The sequence below is a fragment of the Pleurodeles waltl genome, chromosome 3_1, assembly GCF_031143425.1.
Source record: "Pleurodeles waltl isolate 20211129_DDA chromosome 3_1, aPleWal1.hap1.20221129, whole genome shotgun sequence".
NCBI classification, from domain to species: Eukaryota; Metazoa; Chordata; class Amphibia; order Caudata; family Salamandridae; genus Pleurodeles; species Pleurodeles waltl.
This window is the reverse complement of record NC_090440.1, coordinates 419433402-419449121: the sequence shown is the minus strand read 5'-3', so window position 1 is coordinate 419449121 and position 15720 is coordinate 419433402. Positions and strand designations below refer to the sequence as shown.

At 43.1% G+C, this 15720-nt stretch overlaps 1 protein-coding gene across 2 annotated transcripts in view; it reads right to left on the bottom strand.

Annotated features, from left to right (window-relative positions):
* Positions 1-15720, bottom strand: part of LOC138284182 (aminopeptidase N-like) — a 260695-nt gene that overhangs the window by 143277 nt on the left and 101698 nt on the right. For both annotated transcript variants that reach the window (XM_069222680.1, XM_069222679.1), the window contains exon 11: positions 8508-8584. In XM_069222680.1, the coding sequence (XP_069078781.1) occupies positions 8508-8584 (77 nt within the window). The remainder of the gene's footprint in view (positions 1-8507; positions 8585-15720) is intronic.

Below are 15720 nucleotides of genomic sequence, written 5' to 3'. Positions count from 1 at the left end.
GCCTAATGAGCTTAATGTGGATGATAATACATGTGACTATCGGCTGGCCATGAATGAGGTTTTCTGTCCTGGAGACATTTCTTGAAAAGAGTGGTATGTTAAGAAACATAAATATTTTTAATTCACATCACATCCCCTCTGTGTATATTTTATATCATACAGAGTTTCAATCATTGTAAGGTGCAGTGACCATAGGTGGCAATAAACTTTCATGAGGAATGATAGTTATAGGTTTGCCCACTTGGGCTTAATAATTTGTGTACATAATAGAATTTAATTATGAGTTACTGTGGGGTATCGATACTATAGTGGTAACCTATGTGGACGAAATATTAAACATAATGTTATTAAATGATTGTTGACTCAATCAAATGTAATTTTGATGATATGGTATATGTGTAAAGAATGTGCTCATGATGTTAGAAATGTCAAAGTATGCTATGAAATGTTAACCATGAATGGAGGCAGAGAATTATTTTTTTTATTTCGTTTTTTTTTAAATTAACAAAAATGAGATTCAAATTCATAATTTACAATTATGGCATTGAGAAAAATAATAATGTATGATTCAGAATTATGGGATGAATTTAAATTGAAATAGGTTCAAACATTGTATTCAACATGAGATTGAGGTCTGTTGTCGCTGTTTATGGTGAGGGGGGCTTGTATATAAAGGTACTAAAAATGACGACACAACATTGTATGTTCAAGGCCATAAGTTGTGGTCGAAATGCGTCACAGCATTGTGAACATAGCGGAATAAATTCATAATTGGAGCAATATCTAAGAAGTCTGCAGCAGTCTGTGTTGCTGGGCAAATGTCCTGCTGGATTGTCGGTGTACAAAAAATATATATATCTAGCTCGGCGTGGATAGCACTGTGCTGATCCTATGCTTAAAAACTTCGCTAGATAAACAGACATTTGAGGTGAGCAAATCTAGAGTGTCGCTTTTGTTGCAGAGTGCTCCTTACTGGAGCTGTTCTCCACCTACATTTGGGAACTGCCCAGCGTTCTCCCTTGTGTTTTGCATAATTTATGCATCACTCTAACCCTGAAAGGGATTTGCTTTGACTTATACTGGGTGCTCCCTGTGTCTGGACAAAGCTAAACCCCGCTGAAGAGCTCTAATGAGAGCGAAACACGTGTCAGGGGTTGCTTTACTCATTCCAGGTTGGCTTGGATGGTATTTGACCGGTCCAAAGCTGTAATACTGTGCCTGGAGTGGTGGATGGCTTTTGTCATTTTAAAACTCGGCGAGGATGACATTGTGTCACTCCTATGCTTAAAGATTTTGCTGTACAAAAGGCAAAAGACTTTGGGGGTTATTCCAACTTTGGAGGAGGTGGTAATCCGTCCCAAATGTGACGGATTTACCACCAGCCGTATTACGAGTTCCATAGGATATAATGGACTTGTAATACGGCTGGTGGTATATCCGTCACTTTACCATCACTTTTGGGACGGATTACCACTTCCTCCAAAGTTGGAATAACCCCCTTTGTCCCTATCTAGCTCGCCGTGGATAGCACTGTGCTGATCCTATGCTTAAAAACTTTGCTAGATAAACAGACATTTGAGGTGAGCAAATCTAGAGTGTCGCTGGTGCTGTAGAGTGCTCCTTACTGGAGCTGCTCTCCACTTAAATTTGGGAACTACCCACGGTTCTCCCTTGTGTTTTGCACAAATAATCACTGAAAATACAAAGGTTAAAGTAGCATTAAATTTAGGTGACTGTGTCCATGACAAACCTAAAAAAAACACAGAAATTCACCAGTTAGCAGTCACATATTACATCACTCATGCCATGTTCTATGATATCATTTATATCACTGATGATGGGGCAGAAAGCCCACTAGATGGTTGGGAATAGTTATGCCTTTACCTCAAGAAAATGGGGCAACATTCTTTCTGCCCCAAGGGGGCATATGGGGGTAATTACCCAGATCAGCCCTAAGGGAGGAGCAGAAAGCCCAATAGACACCAGTTTTTCTTTTTTAAATACAGGGGTAGGGCCAACCAAAATGGGCATGCCCCACCCTAAGTAAATGGAGCAACAGTCTTTCTATCCCACTAGACATCAGGGAGTGTTTTTAATAAACATATAGGTGTGAGGTCTACCAGCATGGGCACAGATAGCCATGCCCCCACCCCAAGTAAAACGAGAACTGTTTTTTTGCCCCTCCCCTTGCACAGCAAAGGTGGTCATTAGCCCCAATCTGTCCCTCCCGGGGGGGGAGAAAGCCCACTAGACACTAGGGACTGGGGTTTTACTGACATTGGTATGATCCATTCCTGTCACACGCCTAGGCCCAGCCAAACAAGTTGGGCAACATTTTTATTGGCAGTAAGTGGGGTAACTCTAGGCAGTAGACATTTTGTGGATTCCTGCACATTACTGACGTTTCCATCACAGAACTTTAAGGAGAATGTATGATTTCAGACAATGTTTGAGGTTTTCCATTCATTGTTTGCAAAAAAGCCTCAAGGCACACTACTTTAGACTCCTCAAGGTGTCTAATTTTGAAAAATGTTCATGTTTGCTAGATTTCCCTAGGTACCGCCTGAGCAAGGGTCTGAGATCCACTGCTGCCCACTTAGCAAAAAAAAGGTTAGTTTTGTGTGGAAAAATGTGATGTATCCATGTTGCTTTTTGGGCCGTTTCCAGTCACCGGCACTAGACCTACCCACACAAGTGAAGCACCATTTTTATTGTAAGACTTAGGGGAATGCTAAGGAAGCTTGTGGCTCCCTGCAGAATACAGAACTTTCCATCAAAGAAATGTGAGGAAACTGCGTGTTTTTTAGTTAAAGATTGAGGTCTGCAAATGAATTCTTGGTAAAAAAACAACTTTGTGAGAGCCATGCAAATCATCCCTCCATGGACTTAGTCCCCTGTACTGAAGTAAAAACTGATAAATAGTATCAGGAGGTGGGGTAGACGCAGACGCTGAAACTTGTGTTTGCTCCCAATTCGCAGGATCATTTTTTAATCTCTCACTGGCTGGGAGCAGACTTTTAATCGGTTTCCCTGCTTGCGCTGATGAGGTCAGGGAAACAGATCAAAATATTGCTCCTGCCTGGAGGGAGCAGCATTAGTAGCTGCTCCATCCTAGGGGGTAGCAATGCCAACTCCCACTACATTCAGGGAGCCGGCTGGGGCCATCGGGATCCTGGGGCTCCCCCCAAAGCCCCAACAAGTGTAGGTAGGAGCCGAGAGTTGGCATCCACCTTTCATAGTGCAAGCCACATGGATGGGTTCTCTGGGGCCTACAAAGGATGGTGGAGGGGGACCACAAAGCCCCCTCCTCTTTGATTAAAAAAGGCCCTAAGGATGGAGACCAACAAGGCTTATGGGGGGGGGCTGTGCACCCCCTTTACCTTTAGTAATGGCCCTGAGGGATGGGGTCCTCAGGACATAACAAGGCTCAGGGATGGAAGCCTCACAGTCCCCCCCTTTATTTTTAGCAGTGGCCATGGGGAATTGGGGTCACCAGGGCCCAACAAGACTTAGGGAGGGGCAGTACAGCCCCACCTTCAATTTTAGTAATGGCCCTGGGAGATGGGCACCCATGTACAAACAAGTCTCAGGGAGGCAGCCCTGTGGCCCATATCCTTGAATTTTAAAAACAATGGCCCAGGGAATGCATTCTCCAGGGCCTTATAAGGCTCAGTTAGGGGAGCCATGCAGCACCCCTCCTAGTTCACAAAAAAGGGCCCAGAGGAATGGGGTCCATAGGGCCTAATTTAGCTTGGATTGTGGGGCCACACAGCTTCCCCTACCTTGAATTAAGAAAAAGATTTCCATGGGGAATGATGTTTCAGGGCCTAATAAGGCTTGGGAGGGGGACGTCACATGGCCCCCCTCACCTTCCATAAAGAAAAAGCCCTGGGGACACCAGGGCCTAATGAGACTCAGGGAGGGAGTCTAAGTGCCCCATCTCTCCTTTATTTAAAAAAAAAGGACCAGGGGAATGGTGTCCACTCGGCCTGATGAGGCACAGGAAGGGAGCCACTAGGTCCTCCTCTCATGTAAAAATAATAAAGCTCTGTGGCCAATCCCCCGCTATGCATGGCCAAAGGTGGTGGCCTCTTGTATGGTAATATATTTTTTTTTTTTTAAACTACAAATTCACTGAAAAAACAAAGGTTAAAGTAATGTTATAGTTAGGTATGATAAAATATATTTTTTGTTTAAATAAACCTTAGAAATTCACAGAAAAAAACGTGTAAAGTAATGTTATGGTTAGGTGAATAAGTCAGTGACAACATTGACGTTTCCAACTAAAAAATACACAGAAATTCACCAGGTATTGTTAGCAGAGCTAATTATAACTTATGCCCATGCTATGCACTGCTTGTAATCTCACATATTACATCACTCATGACATATTCTTTGACATCATTTATGACATAACTGCTGATATCTCAAATGACATCAGTGATGACTTTACTGATATCATCCAAGCTTCTTTTGAAAACATTGATATATAAACTGTTATATCATTGGTTCTCTGAACGTAAGTACATAATAGCTCAGAAGAATATGAGGCATCACTAATCTAAACTCTCTTAGGTGTAGAAAGCATGTGTTATATGCCACATTGACCCTGTACCATACACTTAATGGCTTGGGTAGTTCACATTAACAATCAACCACTGACATATGGGAAATTCTCATTGCATACAGTGTTCAATCTGTATACAACTGTTCAGAGAAAGCCAAGTTCCTAAAACTACTAAGCATCTGTCCAAAATGAATGCCCTACAACGGACCCCTGACAGCCCCTGAACCTACAGTGAGAAAAAAAGTTGATTTGAGTAGAGAAGTGGGTACTATAAACAGTATTCACTCTTTGGAGAGATTCTACCCTATACGACATTGTTTTCGGACAGTGAAGCTCTCCTGAGAAATAGACTACAGAGTATTAAAAAACATCTACTAAGAACAGTGTGCACTATGCATTTAGAAAAAAGACACTATTCACTTAAAATAGACACGTCTAAAGATGCTAAAGATTATACTACCTTCAACCTCAATACTGTGGTGAAAACTTTGCAGATAGTCCATCTCCTGAAGCAAAACAAGCACATGTACATAGCTTAACACCTGGTGCACACAGTCTTCTATGTTACATGAAAATTATCATGCTAAGACAATTCTGTCTAATAACTGAAGGCTGCTTACAGTATTTTGTATGTTATATGTAGAATCTTTGCCCTGTTGCAAACCTTTTCAGTAGAGCCTAAAAACTTGTGTGGAATATAATGGACACAAGTTGTGAACTGTCACCTTCACACAGGGTTACTCTTCAATGCACACATTTATATCATGGTCAATACCATTAAACACCTGTGGTGCATTAGGAGAGTATGGGGGTCATTCTGACCCTGGCGGCCGGTGGCCGCAAGGGCCACTGACCACGGGAGCACCGCCAACAGGCTGGCGGTCCTCCCACGAGCATTCTGACCGCGGCGGTTCAGCCGCGGTCAGAAGCGGCAAGTCGCCGACTTACCGCTGCTCGGGGGAATCCTTCATGGCAGCGGAGCGCGCTCCGCCGCCATGAGGATTCTGACAGCCCCTACCGCCATCCTGTTCATGGCGGGAAACCCGCCATGAACAGGATGGCGGTAGGGGGTGCCGCGGGGCCCCTGGGGGCCCCTGCCGTGCCCATGCCAATGGCATGGGCACGGCAGGGGCCCCCGTAAGAGGGCCCCGCAAAGTATTTCAGTGTCTGCCTTGCAGACACTGAAATACGCGACGGGTGCAACTGCACCCGTCGCACCCCTGCAACTACGCCGGCTCAATTCTGAGCCGGCGTCCTCGTTGCAGGGGCATTTCCTCTGGGCCGGCGGGCGCTCTTTCGGAGAGCGCCCGCCGGCCCAGAGGAAATGTTTAAATGGCCGCCGCGGTCTTTTGACCGCGGTGCGGTCATTTCACGGCGGTACCTTGGCGGACGGCCTCCGCCGTCCGCCAAGGTTAAAATCACCCCCTATGTCTTCTTTAAACACTAATACCCATTAGCTGGACCCATGCTGCACACAATTCGGTAGGAAAGTATTATGGTAGTTACCTACAACTATGCGAACAATAAAACAAACTAGCACACTCATTGGATGGTGTCATCAGTAATGTCATCAATGATGTCATTTGGGATGCCGTCAGTGAGGTCATTTTAGATGCTGTTAGTGATGTCATAAATGATGTCATAGAACATGCCATGAGAGATGTAATATTTGTGGTCACAAGCAGTACATGGCAGGCCCCAAGTTATAGTTATAACTGTTGAAGTTCTGTGTTTTGTTAGTTCAAAATCTCCAAATTTTGTCACTGACTAATTAATCTAACTATAACAGTACTTTAACCTTTGCTTTTTTCAGTGACAATATGTGTGTGTGTGTATAGATAATCACTGGAAAAAAACAAAGGTTAAAGTGACACTGTGGTAATAATCTCTTACTTTGCATGAAAAAATAAATTCAAGGCACGTTATAACTGGATGAAAATGTCAGTTGCAACATACCATTTTACCTGAACAAAACTACTGAAATTCACCATAGTTATGAAGTAACTGTAACTCATGCCCTACAGTAACTATACCTCATGCCATCACCATGCAGTGTTGTCAATGATGATGTCATTTCATATGTTACAGTCATGTTATCAATGATGTCATAGAACATGTCACAAGTGATGTAATATGGGAGGTATTAGCAGTACATGGCGAGGGTGTGAGTTTTAGTTACTGTAGGGTATGAGTTTATTTTTACCAGATGCAGGTAAAGGCTCCCGAGGTAATAAGAACCACTGTAAAGGTATTCCTGATGTAATGACTCCAGGTGTTGCAAACTGTAGTAGTGTTTGCAGTCACAAAATGTGCCCCTTGGTTCACTCTAACTAATGAGGTTTAGAGGTAATAAACATCTATAAATAGCATATATATAGGAACAAAAACAATGTTTTAATGCTGTGATGGTCTTGTAATACGAGAAGGATGAGTTTTCAAGCTTTGACATTTTTCTCATGAGACTTGGGCCCTCATCATGAGTGTAGCGGTCCCGGTGGTAAAAACAGCAGCATCACGGGTTTGGTGGTTTGGCAGTTTGGCCTGTGAACAAGCCAAAATTTCTCATAAGTTTCATAAACCTAGCAACTGACCTTTCCAAACCAATGGGGAGCTTGATATTAAGATTCTGGCACCTATATACAGTTGAACTTGCTCTGGGCTACTCTGTACTGTAGGTGGATTAGGTGATGCTTTAAGCAGATAATTATTTAGGGCCTGATTTAGAATTCTGCAGATGGGTTACTACGTCACACAACAGTGACAGATATCCTGTTCACCGAAATCTAAATCCCATAGCAAATAATGTGATTTTGATTTCAACGGGCGAGAAATCCATCACCATTGTGATGGAGTTACCCGCCTGCCGAGTTCTAAATCAGGCCTTTAGTAGGTGAATAAACAATGAATAAAAAAAATGAAATGAACTAAAAAGGTGGAGATAACATGTCCTTGGAGGACACCCTTGTCTGAACTAGCAGGCCAATTACATCTACCATTTAGCCCAACCTGAAAGCTCTACATTTGTTCCAGGTGGTATACCATTCTTGGAGCTACTGTCATAGCAGACACTATTCTCCATCATTTGAGTCCATCTACAATATAAACAGTGAAGTGAATATTTAGGCACAGTTGACAAGAATTCAGGCCCTCCCAAAAGCCAAATGGGATATCAGAAATAACATCACACTCCTTAACCTAGGTTTTCTATCTATGAAACAGGACTTCTTCCAGCTATTTTAACAATGAATCAAGAATCAAGAAAGGAAGTGGACCTGTTGCAACTAGTTTCAGTACAATTTATTGTTTCGAACATAAGGTCTATAGTTAAAAGGCACTGGGATTCTGGAAATCCTAAATGAGTTCAAAAGGATTTAAGACCTCTTTCCGAAGGTGGACCCAAAGCTCAAAATTAATTTTGTAAAGGTCTAATAACATCACGTCTGAGATGGAGATTTTCATAGAGATGTGTTAAGATTCTTGAATGTAAAGTTCAAAGAAACAGAGTGAATATTCACTGTGTAATTTGGAGTGTTAGTAACTAAACAGTGCTTAATATGAAATAAAGTTGAGAGACCAATTTTTTGGCAGTCTGCTACCGAGGTTTAGGTAGACCAATGTTCAAGATTTATTACACCTAATACCTTTTTCTTCTACTACCATTCACTTCCTGTCTGCTTAGTCACTCTTTCATGCACCATTTTAATCTCCGAAATCCTTTTTTCACTGCTTTTCGATCGTTGTCTCTTTCTTTCATCTTTTCAACTTTTCTGACTTTCTCTCTCTTGGTCGAAGTTGAATGCTAAAACCAAGTCTAATCACTAAAAACAAATACTGATACCTACCATCAGCAACAACCTGCACAAAGCACTTTAATTTATCAAGCAGCCAGCACTTTGGCAATAACGTACCTCTAGAATGCTAGAATGAAAACAGTAAATACCTGATTTGTCCTCGAGCCATATAGTAGACTGGACATTTCCTGTTTTCATCCAGGTGATTGGTACAATCCACGTGTAACTGCAAAATGTATAAAGAAATCTCTTTACTAAGTACTGTGACATTCCACTGGAAATCATTGCTATATCCAATCTAGGCACTACTAGGCAGGTCTTTCCCTAGCAAGAAATGGATTATTTGCTACAGATTTGAATATATTTAGTGCTTAATAATATCCCAATCTGGAGAGATGAATCACATTTTCAGACAGGTAGCACACAACCTCATTGGTTGCTTGCGAGAGTGCGGTACATATGTGAAAAGCATTTTGGTTTCATATATGAGTGACCAGAGAACCACATTTGGCTTATCTTTGTGCATATCACCAAGTAGTGTGATGGTGAAGGGGGAAAAATTGTTGCGGAGAAGTAGTAGGGGACAATTTGTTTTTATTCTTTTTATTGATTTTAACAACAACTTCACAGTATAACGGGCAAGAAACACCACGTTCACAAGCTGGGTGCAAAAAGCATTGAACAGTTACGTCATATGTCACCCCCGGGCTGTGATAGTCATTTTTATCTCTATAGCCTTGTATCTGCACATTTCTGCTTTCAAGATTCAGGTTTTTGTGTCCTAGACAGCAATAGACTGTAAGTGGACCCCGTATGTCCTTAAGTCATAATGGTTTCGGTAGCTCTCCAGCATATCTTTCAACCACTGGGCCGGCATAGGTAAATAATTTTTCCCCAATACATTGGAACCCTTCTCTTCGCCAACAGGAGTACTACCACCACCAGCTTATGGCTTGTCAGCAAGAGCGCCTCCTCCATTAGGGTGGAGGAACGTCCACCCCCGCCAACAGCAGAAACTGCAAAACCTTTCACAACAAAGGGATAATAAACTATGTTTACTACTTTCTGAAAGGGGCGGTCCATACTGGTGATGAGCAGTGAGAGGAGGTCACTGTGTGCTGTGCTCTCCCCTCATTGAACATGTGTGTTTGGCTGGTCAAATCAGGCCGGCCAAACACACATGTGCTGTGTGCTTTGTGTTGCCGTGCTGGAGAGAGTCTGCACAGGCTCCCAGTCTGCCTGGAGCGCCCTGGCTGCTTTGAGAAGCGTCAGGCCTGGCCGCAGGGTAGGCTGCGGGCCCATACCAAGAGTGAGATGGAAGAGAGGAGTGGTGCGGCGAGGAGTGTGGTAAGTTTTTATTTTATTATTATTAATACATTTGAGACCCGCTCCCACCTCCCCCGCATGCCCCGCACATGCCAACGCCTTATGAGTGAAGCAGACCGCGACTGCTTGTCAGCTATAGTAACTTTATCAGTCCTAGCAGGTGTATCTGAAGGGAGCATCCCACAGCCTCAAGCACCATAACGGTCAAGGTAGCCAAGTGTAATAAATTTGGTGCAAGAATTTGAAGTGGGTGATTCGCAGGTTACAGTTAGAGGTAAGCATTTCTGTGAACACACAGCAAAAACTCCAGTCTTCTGACATTCCATTTCTCTACAGCTATGCAAGTGATAACCTGTTTATCGTGCTGTGAAGCGCTAATATAATTTGGTGATTAGTTGTTTGCGCATGGTGCTTGTAAGTAGAGTTTGTAGTGCAGTAAGAGTCGGTGGTTCAACAGGGATTTGGGGGTACAGTGCACAGACAGTTGCCTGTAGTCGGTTATAGGCGACTGTCAGGAGTGGTGACTTCCCTCGTGTTTTTGGCAGACCCTCTAATGTCACCAATGTACCTCCAAGCTAAAGATCACCCATTGTCTCTATACCATGTTTCTCAAGTAGGGTAGTTGCCACCCATTCCTGAGTGAGTGAGATGTCTGGGTGATATCATAGGAGAAGTGCTAGGGCATATTGCAGGGGCCGATTGGCTCTAGTCATCCTCCACACTCTCATGGTGCAACTAATGGTGATAATTTCTTCTTGCGGTCTTTCTAGCCTTCCTATGTGGGATAAGTGCAGCAAACAGAATAGGAAGGGCATTGTCACTTTCTATCTCATAGGATGTGGCTTGTAAGGCAGGGGGTAAGGCCAATAGTGCACAAAATTTGACTGTGTGCAGAGATACTAGAGGTACAAATCCGGGGCTCTGAAGCCACTTTGGTCATATGGCAATGTAAGAGTGTCCCAACTTACTCTAGGCTGCTTGCCTGCCCAGGCAAATGTTACCATATGTGACCTAAGTGTTTTAAAGAAATGCTGTGTCAGGCCCATGGGTAAATTAATGACAAGATAAAGGAAATGGGGCAGGACTGCCATTTTCATTGTCAATATCCTGTCAGCCAGCAATTAAGGAATTTGAAACCATCTAACCACTTGTTCCTCCAGCCTGGAGACTGCCCTACTATAATTATACTGGACCACTAATTAAGGTTCCATATGTATCCAGATCCCCAGCTATTTAATCAGGTGCAAACTCCACTGCAGAAGGAAGTCCAACTGACAAGGCACTGTGGATGTGGTCAGGGGAAGCACAGAAGATTTTGTTCAATTTATACTTAGGCCAGAGTAGCATTTGAATCATATATATTCCTGTATAACCTGCGCCAAATGCACTTGAGGATCACAGATATATAGCACCACAAAATCAGCATTTATAGCAATATAGCGAAAGGACATTGTCGAAACCGCGGGGCAACCGCTGCATGGTGCTGTCTCACCACACATGCTAGAGGTTCCAGTGCTAAGGCAAATAATATTGGAGACAGCTGACACTCCTGTCTTGTACCTATGTGAATAGCCAATGGTTCAGAGATGTACCTATTGACTTTCACCCGCTTCTCTGGGCCAGTATATAACAGGTGCGCCCTCAAAAAGAAGGCTTGGGCATCCCCATATGGTGGAGGACTGAGAACATGCATGATCACTCTATAGAGTCATATGCTTTGGCAGCATCTAATAGGAATACAGCTGCCTGCACAGAGGGGTCCAAGTAGTGTAACAGTACATAAATAGTGTGTATATTTGTAGAAAGTTTGAGGCCCGACACACTGTAAGCCTGCTCTTAATGCGTCTTCTATGTGGTTCTTCTACTTTTTTGTTGGGGAGGACATAGAGCACTCATAAAATGGTAGGGCTCACTACACCTATGTCTAAACAACAGAAAAAGGAAATGAGTGTAGCCTCCAAACTAATCCTTTGGGTTTTCGTAGCAAATAAGGTAGGTGGTATTCTTGGAGAGAGAGATCTGAAGCCAATTTTCTTGTTGTAGTATTTTTATTTTTATTTTCCGTTTTTTATTTGTAATTCTTAGAAGAAAATTGTTTCCATAATTCATATATTAAATTAGGTTAGTCAACACAAGTTTCGCCCTTCAATGCTGGCAAGCTTGGGGCTTTCTAAAGGCTAAGGATGGAAGAGGAAACATTTGATGTATTACCAAACATATATCTACATAATGTCTGACTTTAGACCCAGGGAGAAGCACCTTGTGATTCAGGGAAAACATAAATTCCATCATCATGTGAATGAGTGAATAGTTATTAGAAAAGACCAGATGAGACAAAATACAGAAAACATTCCAAGCTCAAATTTAATAAAAGCTGCAACCTCATATAATTTATAAGCTACCACCGCTTGTAGCAAAATAGAGATAGAAAGGTGACCTTATCATGGCAAATACCTGTAGTATTAATCTGATTTGATCCTGTAACTGACTAAGAGTCAAATGCTATATTTCTGAGCTGCTGGCTATTGACAGAGGTACACAACAGGGGGGTCCACCATTGCATTCTGAGGCAGGGTTTTTTGCCCCAGGCATGCTGTTGATGTCTCAACGGTGGCCTGTTCGATGGCTTTGGCTATGATCATACAGGCACAGGCCCCCTCCTTCAGTCCAGCAGAACATGCCACTGCACCAGGGGGCCATGAGAATCCACCTTCATTGAAGCCACTCTCTGACTTCGCACCAGTCAGGAGCACTTCAGGGATGTAACCGCTGAGTGCATGCATCCACATGGACACCATCTTGGCTCAGGCAGTCATTCGTGTAGCAGCTCGCTCAAATCTATACCGACCATAGTGCTTTCTTGCACATCTTATCCGTCATTTATAGATGCAGATGCTCACTGGCTTTCAGGATACATTTAGGATTATTGCTCTTGGCCAGTGGAGCTTCACTAGGGTGTAGCCATCTTGCAGTGGGCTCTCTAGCACTCCCCAAGGTGTGAACAGTATAACTTTAATCAGCTGGTTGATATAATTTGCCCTGCAGAACATCAATAACTTTTTAATGTGTCACAAGAATCATGCCCTTTTCACTCTCTGTATCCATTAGGTGACATGTGCAGATAGCGATCAAGTTTGCTAGTGAAGGAAGTAGGGTTGTAGATCTATCAGCATAGGATTTATCATACTGGCAAGCATGTTCTTAATGTCAAGTCCCAGTTCTTTTTAGTTTGTGGATTCCCCTGGAGCAGACAGAGAAATTAGCCAAAATATAGCTAAATGTGGGGGTTTGGGGAAAAATTGAAAAAAAGTTGTTGCAGAATAAAGTGTTTGGTGTTTTTCCTGCAAATGACATCAACAAAAGGGTTGCAGTGCTAAAATCACTGTCTTTCTGGCCTTCAGGAACAGACTTGAATCACAAAACTAAATTTTTTAACACAATTTTGACAATTTACTGTGAGATAGCCAAGTTTTCCAATTTTTTGTGATTTCCTCTTTCTAGCTGGTGGTGGAAACAGATGTGAAACCCATGATGGTTCCTGAACAGCTGTACATTTCAGAAAACTAGTCAAAGTTCTGAATTCAGCAAGGGGTCCTTTGTGTAGCTCATTTGAGGTTTTCTCAAAGAAACTGAGGGTCGGATTATGAGTTTGATGGTCCGAGGACCGCCAAACTTTTGTTGGTGGTCGGACCACCACACTCCTGGAGATCTGCCTGCCAGATTATTCTCCTGCAGTCAGACCACCAGGAGACCGCCACCTCTGCCAGGATCAGGATCCCAACGGTTTGGTGGCAGTCAAATGCATGGACAGCCATGGTGGTGCTGACTTTGGCACCACCGCGCTGATCACAACTTCACTTTCTGCCAGCCTTTCATGGCGGTTGCACCGTCATGGAAAGCCTGGTGGAAGGGCAGTGCTGGGGTCCCCATGCCTACACCATTGGAATGCCACTTTATGCTATGCAGACAGTGCACATTTCAAGGGTGCTGTGTGCGATTGTATGGACCTCAGCTCCCTAAGGAAGTCGAGGATTATTCTGCCACACTGTTTCCTCTGGGCTGACTGTAGGAGATGTCGTAATACAATGGTTTCCACTGCTCATCCTGGTGGAAACATAATACATCGATGGTGAGGCTACTGGCTTGATGGCCGCCTCACCATCGCTGTATTGGAGCTGTGGCGGTCCAACTGCCCAACTCTTAATCACCCCCTAAGTGTTGAAATAAAACCATATAGAAAATTAGTAGGAATAAACAGCCATTTGTGACAACATTTTTACTTGTGACTTCTCATCACAATGGCTGATATACAAAAACAATATACAATTTCATTTCCTTGACCCTTCTGGTTGTGTGGATATGGAGGGTTTGTGGATTTTCCAAGAACTTCAGGGACCCAGAGACTATGGCTGAGCTTCACCTTCCAATGGTCTTTTATTGTGTACTAGGCATAGAGCAATGCATATGGTAAAATGTAAAGAGTAAAAAATAGGTATCAAGGAAACCTATGTATTTGCAAAATGGACCCAAGATGTGGAGTTTAGAAGCAGTGGTTATTTGCACATCTCCGAATGTTAATTAGAGGGCATTTCTCAAAAGGTCTTCTTTCTTATACATTGGCTTACATTTGGAAAGCATATATGCAGCCAAATACAATTGGTAATAACAGTTGTTTAACTATTCTGTGTTCGCCCAAGTCTCCCGATATAAATGGCACAACACTTGTTTGGGTAGGGCTAGTCCCCGCAAGAGGAAAGGCCCCAAAATGCCACATGGACACCAATTTATTTCCCTGAAAACTGACCCTTTTTTTTGCAATGTGCCTAGCTGTGGATTTTGGCTTCTAGCTCAGCCAACACCTAGTGAAACCTAGTAAACCTGTACATTTTTGTAAACTCTACACCTAGGGGAATCCAAGATTTGAGACTTGTATGGCTCTCTCTAGGTTTTCTATCCAGAATCCCTTGCAAAACTCAAACATTCATTAAAAAACACATTTTCTCACATTTCTGTGATGGAAAGTTCTGAAATCTGTGGGAAGCCACAAGCTTCCCTCCCCTCAGAATTTCCCTAAGTCTTCTCATAAAAATGGTACCTCACTTGTGTGGATAGGCCTAGTGTTCGTGACAGGAAATGGACCAAAAAACAACATGGATGCTTCACATTTTTCCATTCAAAAGTGACCCTTTTTTTGCAATGTACCTAATTGTGGATTTTGGACCCTAGCTCAGCCAGTACCTAGGAAAACCTAGCAAAGCTGTAAATTTTTTATAAACTAGACACCATGGAAATATACAATAGGGTGACAGCATTTCCCTATGTCTTCTGATAGAAATGGCACCTTACTTATGGGGCTAGGCCTATTGCCCACGACAGGAAACAGCTCAAAACGCAACATGGATGCATCACATTTTTCCACTCAAAACTGAACAGTTTTCCTCAAAGCGGGTAGCTGGGGATTTTGGGCCCTAGCTCAGCTGACACCTAGAAAAAACTACCAAAGCTGTACATCTTTTAAAACTCGCCGCCTAGGGATATCCAAGTTGGGGTGACTTACATTGATCCCATGAGATTCTTTCCACCATTTCCCTGTAAAGGTCAAACCTTGCCTCAAATCACACATTTTCCTTACATTTCTTTGATGGACACTTCAAGAATCCACAGAAATTCACAAAATTCCTACCACCCAGCATTGATCCACCTGTTACAATGAAAATGCTGCTCCACTTGTGTGGCTGGGCCTAGTGCCCATGGTAGGAAAGGATCAAACCAGGGACAATGGGAGCCCTTGGGTGGGGACTCCTATTTGTAGGGCATTGTGGATAAGATAACACCATGGAATTCACACAAGGCACACCACCGTAGAATTCCCTTGTTTACTACTTTTTAAAAATGTTTGCGATTGGTAGGTTTCCATAGGTGGAGACAGAGCATGGCCTCAAATCCCACAGCTACCCCTATTGCTGATCTCTCTACATAGCACTGTGTGTCAAGGTTTCTTCGCTCACCCACACAAGTGAGGTACCAGGGCACTTG